This window comes from Rhea americana, unplaced genomic scaffold, assembly GCF_003343005.1.
Source record: "Rhea americana isolate MKP2758 unplaced genomic scaffold, rheAme1 scaffold_29, whole genome shotgun sequence".
Classification (NCBI taxonomy): domain Eukaryota; kingdom Metazoa; phylum Chordata; class Aves; order Rheiformes; family Rheidae; genus Rhea; species Rhea americana.
In genome coordinates this window covers 5,830,051-5,836,563 of record NW_028186412.1, presented here as the reverse complement: position 1 = coordinate 5,836,563, position 6,513 = coordinate 5,830,051, and the positions used below count along the sequence as shown (strand labels likewise).

Genomic DNA, 6,513 nt, shown 5'->3' with positions numbered 1-6,513 from the left:
CCCCCCGGCGGTGCCTGCGGCCGCTGGGGCTGCACCCGCGGCCCGGCTCCCTGCGGGGCCCGGCTCCCTCGCGGGCGGTTGCCACGCCAGTGAGGTGAAGGTGAATCTTGCAGTGAAACTGGATTTTCAGAAACGCATTAGAAACGTCCTTTTCCAGTAATTCCTGCTGGTTTGAGAAAACAGGCAAATTATGATGAATAAAYGTTGCCTGTTAGGGCCAAGAATACTGTGTAATTAATGGTAACCTCGGTTTAAAATACCAGATACCTTTGCAAATACMTTTGCTGTTTCCCAACAATAAAGTAAATAGATAGGACTTTGAGGATCACGTTAYCAGCTCTTCTTGTGGAAGGGATAACAGGAAAATGTTTCTACTAAGTATATACCTTACAGGAATTTAGTCTTACATATTCACTCCAAAATGTGTTCTGCCCTGGAAAAAGTTAATCATAGTATTACTCTAAAATACACAGCCCAGCTTAAAAACTCTCAGAATAAACTACTGGTTGCAACTTTGGCAGCACAGACATACATTGGCAACATAGAGTTAGTTTTAGATTTCTTACCAGTATCTGGATTTAAAGGTTTCTACCAAGAAAATCTGAGAGAGAAGCCTTTTTCCTMCACATTGGTCAAGGGTTTTATCTTCTGAAACAGGCAGGCATCGGATACGAAACAAATCAGAAAGCGGCTGGTTTTCTGTCAAGCCTGAGTGTGCCGGAGGACAAACGCGGTCTAGCTTCGGGGGCAAAGTGTGGCCCTCCCACCATTTCGCAGCCAGCCCTTCCCCTTGGGCCTCCTGGGCTGCCGCTGCTCCTGGAGAAGCTGCCTCAGTGCCTAAATGTGTCCTGCAGCAAGTTGCAGAGTCTTAAACACTGGTTATGAGCCTGATATCTTCTTAAAAACTGAGGTTAAATAGGCTCAGGAGACTGGGACTTGCGGTCTGCTACCCTCTTGCTTACCAGGATTTTGACTAAACATAACAGATTACATTGAAAAAATGTATCTGGTGCCCAGTAACTAAGGAGTCTGTGGAGGAAATGGTCAGGACGAGAGCAATCAGCTTACTAAATCTTGAAATGAAAGCCATCCTCCACAGGATGGATCTAAATGAACACGAAAAAATTGAACTTTATTCCTAATGCTTCAAAAATATTTGAGATGCATGAAAAACAGTGATGTGGAAAAAATAACCATGTTTCTTCAAACACGGAAGCAAAACAAGCCTGGTAAGTCTCTAGAAACACCAAAAAATACCAACGCTGTTGGTCAGGAAGAGCTGGGCAACACAAAGCAATGTTTTAGGACTAAGCTAAAGAGCTCTGTAATAAGAWGGCATAAACACAAGGACTTTTTGAGTACAAGGGGTCTGTTACTGATGATCACAATACGCATGATTTAGTCTGCAGAACCCTCAAAAGAAGCTTCTCTGCAGTGGAAGCACAYCTGGACATTGGGTGGCCCTGTTGACCGCCCTGGCCAAGCAGAGAGGTTGTATAATCAAGAAGAGCTTTCAGACTGTCAGACAGCAATGTGACCACCTGTGAAACGGAGACTAACTCTAAAAATTCTTGTGCATGGGTGCAAGCACCATGGCTAGTGTTCGTTTAAAAAAGGCACTCAGGCTCTGTAAGGCATTGCTTAAAATGCCATTTACTGGAGCAAACACTAGGAGGAAAAAGAGGATAGGTAATCTGTGTCCCACCAGATGCTGGGAACCCCGAGCTGCTCCAGCCATGGCACGGCACATGATGCAGATCCTGTTTGTGGAGAGATTCTCAACATTTTGGTCTTCAGAGCTCTTACAGGCTTTTCTTAGAAGGAAACAACTCTATTCATCRTTTCTACTCTCAAGCAAAAGGATGTTCACCTGAGAACATGCTGCTTAGCAATCAAGCTAAGGACGGGGAGGCGGTGCCATCGCTGGGGCYGGGTGGGAGCTGTGCCCAGGCCCCTTGTCCGGGTCGGCCGGTGAAGGCTGTCCCGTGCTGGGGACACGYGCAGGCCCAGCTGCACACGATCACGAATGCCTCCATGTGCCATGGTCTTCTGGTTAGGAGCCCTACACAGTGAGTGACTTGCTAGGTAATGCTTTCAGTCTTTAAATAAAACCACCTGTTTCTTCAAAACATTATGATAAGTTGATGCTTTTTTCATATGCTTTAGGATGGAGGTTAAAACAACTACAAAATAGGAACATATTTTCCTGAAAACAGCAATAAAGTTTTACTGAAAAATATAMGCATGGTGGGTCTTGCGAGGAATCCACGATGGAGTCTGCTGAAACACATTTTCCCTCCCGGAAACGCCAAACGCCCAGGGTCTGCAAGCCCTGTCACCTCACTGCTTCCTACCGTTTGCCCCGAAGCCCTTTGCGGAGCTTTGGGCATAAGGATCAAGATGATGTTTCGGTGCATCTGAACCACTAGGGGCCGTCTCAAACCTATAGGAATAAAAACGGCTAATAAACTAGGATCATAGTAAATAAAGGCTATTAAAAGAACCATTAAATAATCCAGCCTGCTGCCTTTCCGTGTTGGTAAGGATCTGTGTACAGTCCCGTGGCAGAGGCTGCCCATCCAGTTCAGGGAACTCCATAAATATGACTTTAATTTTGAACGTGTTTGACAGTGCTTTCACAAACTGAGCTGGTTTCCTGAGTCAGGATCTAAATTAGACATAGAGCAGACAGTTCAAACTATGAAAGATTATTTAACCTTTCGGACAGTCACGCACTTGGAAGCAAACCGTTACAGAAGCAGGCTGGTGTACATGATGACATTGCTGCTGAGGTGCAATATAAAAATGACACACTGCTGAAAATGCCGCCCTATAATTAGAAAAGAACATTCTGGGGGAAAAGGGCTTGCGGTTAGCACAGTTCTTGGGCTCCTTGCATTTCAGAGTCGTTCAAGGAGACACTTCATGTATTGTTTTTCTCAGTTCATTAACAGTATAATATATTTAGCTCTTGTCATGTGTGTAAAAAATGGCACTACATTTATGCAGCAGGCAYTTGTACTTTATTATTCTTGTGTTTATATGCATCATTATTCTTGTATTTGGAGAAAGAGGCATAATTTATTATTTTGATGCTGTAGTTTATTCACTAGGCATATTGCTCAACTTTGAGGTGCACATTTCTCTCCCRTTTATAATGTCTTAATAATGCCTCTCTGTGTGGCCCTGAAGCATAATCTGCCCAGCCTTTCCTATCTGTCTGCATATTTCTGGCTGTAGCAATTAAACTTGGTGTAAATGTTTATATTTACTAGAGCCATATTTGATAGTAATGGGTCACAAGGCCAGTTTTAGAGAGGAGGGGAGTCARTCACAGTAAGGGGCTGTAGGAAGGCAAGAGGAAACTGAGGTGAGAATACCTTGCCCAGTGCCTGTTTACAGTGGCAGAGGAGTGGCCAGACCCATGCCCATGTCCATACCACTCAGCCATTCAGGCTGACGATCCCTGCACTTGTCTTCTAGGAGGAATCCAGCACGGGTCCTTATGGATAACATCTGCATAAACTTTAAAGCTGTCAGATCAAATTCATCCCTGATCTAATTGCAAATTAACATCAAAGACAAATTTATCCTCATGTTTTATTATTTCAGTTGCACCAGATTTTTCAAGTAGAAGATCTTGTTGACACACGAGAGAAAATTATACTATCACCYCACCATATGTCTGTAGAATCATGAATAACTGTTCTGACTGCCAAAAATCAGAGCAATAGCAGCATTCCAGAAACCGCAGATAGAAAAGTAGTAAGCCACTTTCTCAGTGGGCATAAATCACCGCCATCCCACAGACTTCAGGAGGATGACGCTATGTCACACCAGCCCCAGACTTGGTGGTTTCTATGCTACATCTCCTCATCTACCCCTCCTTGTTAATGCAAGGAAATASTACATGATCTTCTTTAAGGGGAGCAGTGTGGAGACGAAGTGGTGAAAATTTGTCTACAGTTCCCTCCTGAAGTGTTAGGTCAGTTCCATGATGAGCAGCGTACAGCCATACACCTGAATAGTTGGATTTCTGAAGTTAATGACAAGAACATTTCTGTACTACTGATTGCTAGTTGTAAGAAAACAGGAAAAAGGGAAAACATTTTTTTCTTCTTTTAAAGGAGATTCTAACTTTTGTTAAACAAACCAATGTAATGATTTAACATTTTTTCAAAATCAAGTCCAACAGGTAGGAGTTGCTTCCAGATTGTAAATACACACATGTAGGCATCTAAGCAGACAGGCTTGTTCAGTTGCTCACACATACATGTCTGGTGCCATCTGAGATGTTCTAAGGCATGCTGCCCAAGCTTCACCGGCTTCTCCAGAAGGGCACAGGTCCCCTGTATGCCCTGTGCCGTATCTGCCAGTCCCACGCAGATGCCTGTCTACCGTAGAGGACCAGATGTTTATGTTTATGCCCAGAGAAGCCTGTAGAGCTCTTTGGATCATTGTGAAAGAATAATCTCACTTGGTCACCCCTAGAGTCCACAGGCTGCATCATCTACATCTGCACTGACTGTAACAGGAGCACGACATGAAGACACGGCATTAAGTGCCTGTAAGCTGCAGCTGGCTCCCCCTGCCTCCCCCCCTAAAGAGTTCATTAGCCAATATGTAAAAACACAAAATCAGAGGCGTATGAAAACATGGACCTAGAAAGCTTCACTGAGTCTCTCAGCAGATTAGTGTTCCAGTTTCACTTCATTTAGCAATTCTTTAAATCCTTTTAGCATCAGCGAGAACATTCAGGAAGCAATTTGTAGCACCTGATGTGGCTGATGCACAGGCTAAGCTAAATCCTAAACAAATCTTGCAATTGGATTCAGCAGCTGTTTTTTCGATCTAGCTCATAAAATATTTTACTCTTTAATCAAATCGGTATCTCTGATTAAAACTGTACAGGTAGAACAACTCACCCTTCCCCCCAGCAAAGCTCTACAAAATACTGGCTCCTGCAAATCTGGAAGCTGGATATTCATTCAGCCTTAGCTAACATGCTCTGCCGCAGTACCGTTTGAGACATAAACGTACAATATTTCTATGTTACTTCTGTGTTATTAAATGAAATGCAAAGAGAATAAACTATGCTATGCCTTCCTCATCTGCCCAGCAGAAAACTTCATGCCTTAATTCACACCAGTCTGTATCATTCCATTCAAATTTTTCATACTAGCCAATCCCTCAACTGCTATGTGATAAAAGGAAAAAGTAGCTCCCTTCCTGCACAAAGAAGCTTTAATAAAGGACATTCAAGCAACTTAACTCCTCTGAGAAAAGGAATCAGAACACTTGCTTCCCTGGAGCACAGCAACTGAAAATACTGCTAAAACTTGAAATCCAGACTTCTCTGGCGTTTTGGTGTGTTTTTCCATGAGGCCTAGATTTTACTGTGTTTACAATACTTAAACGTGGAAAGAGTGTAGCTCCCTAAAATGAATGAAAAGCGATAAGAAGCACAGCTAATCACACACAACGCTCACAACAGTGCAACTCCTCATCAGGCATTGCCTCTGCGCTTGGGATAGTATAAAGAGGGATAGAGAAAACCAAATATGAACTCAAATTTTGGCTGACAAAAAGCTTCCACTGAACCATTCTTCATATAATTTATTATAGTTACTGTATTTCACTGTAAATTTTTTGCTTACTGTGTTTATTGTGACATAAAATTGTGGCATAATATGTAACAGAATAATGTAGCGTATTATGCTATTGCATGAGATATACAAAAAAGGCAGGCGTTGCTTGAAAAGAAACAAAAGAGCAGAGAAGAAAATCCAGGATACATAGTAAGAGACTGTAGTTTAAGAGGCAAGAGGAGGCATTTGAGTTGAAAAAGATGTATTTTCTCTAATGTGGAATAGTTTTTATAGTGCAGCACAAAGTGAACTTGGTGGACTGGAGAATCCAGACCAATAGCTTTAGCTTATTAAAAAGATTTTTTTTTCTTCGTGTTTTGTTTTGTTTTCCTTTCGGTTGTTTCTCAAAAGCAATAAAAAACAAAACCACCCATTCATCATCTTCTGTTTGATCTTCACTCTTGGTAGCAGTTATTCTGCATTTTCGTTCTACTCACCCCACCCCATTCCTTGTAGCAATATTAGCAAGAAACTTCCTGCTTGCGGATGCCTTTCTGCTGTGAATCCAATTGCTGCCGCTGCAGGGAGGGGCTCCACCGGCGGCAGATGCAATGGGGAAGACAGGCTGGTGTCGCAGAAAGGTTGTTTAAAAGCTCTCCACCATCGTCAAAAGTGCAGCCAGGCAACTTCTACGGGAAGGAACGCGTAACTATTTTGTGGGCCCGCAAAAATCTTCGTGCAGGATGAACAGATTCTGGGTGCCCGTTCTTGGCCTGTGCGGATGGGAATAATGTGCTTAGCCAAATAAACACCTCTTTGGAGGTACTCTGTAATTCATGAAGGAAGTGAGCATAAATTCAAATTGCAAACAATATGGTGAAAAATAAGCTGTTGAAAACATGCTCTTTCGAAAATGACCGAGAAG

At 42.8% G+C, this 6,513-nt stretch overlaps 1 protein-coding gene across 1 annotated transcript in view; it reads right to left on the bottom strand.

The window, feature by feature from the left end:
- DDX10 (DEAD-box helicase 10) overlaps nucleotides 1–2,043 on the bottom strand; it is a 191,248-nt gene extending 189,205 nt beyond the window's left edge. The window contains exon 1 of the mRNA XM_085309102.1: nucleotides 1,871–2,043. Coding sequence (XP_085165228.1) covers nucleotides 1,871–2,043 — 173 coding nt within the window. The remainder of the gene's footprint in view (nucleotides 1–1,870) is intronic.
- Nucleotides 2,044–6,513: the final 4,470 nt, after the last annotated feature.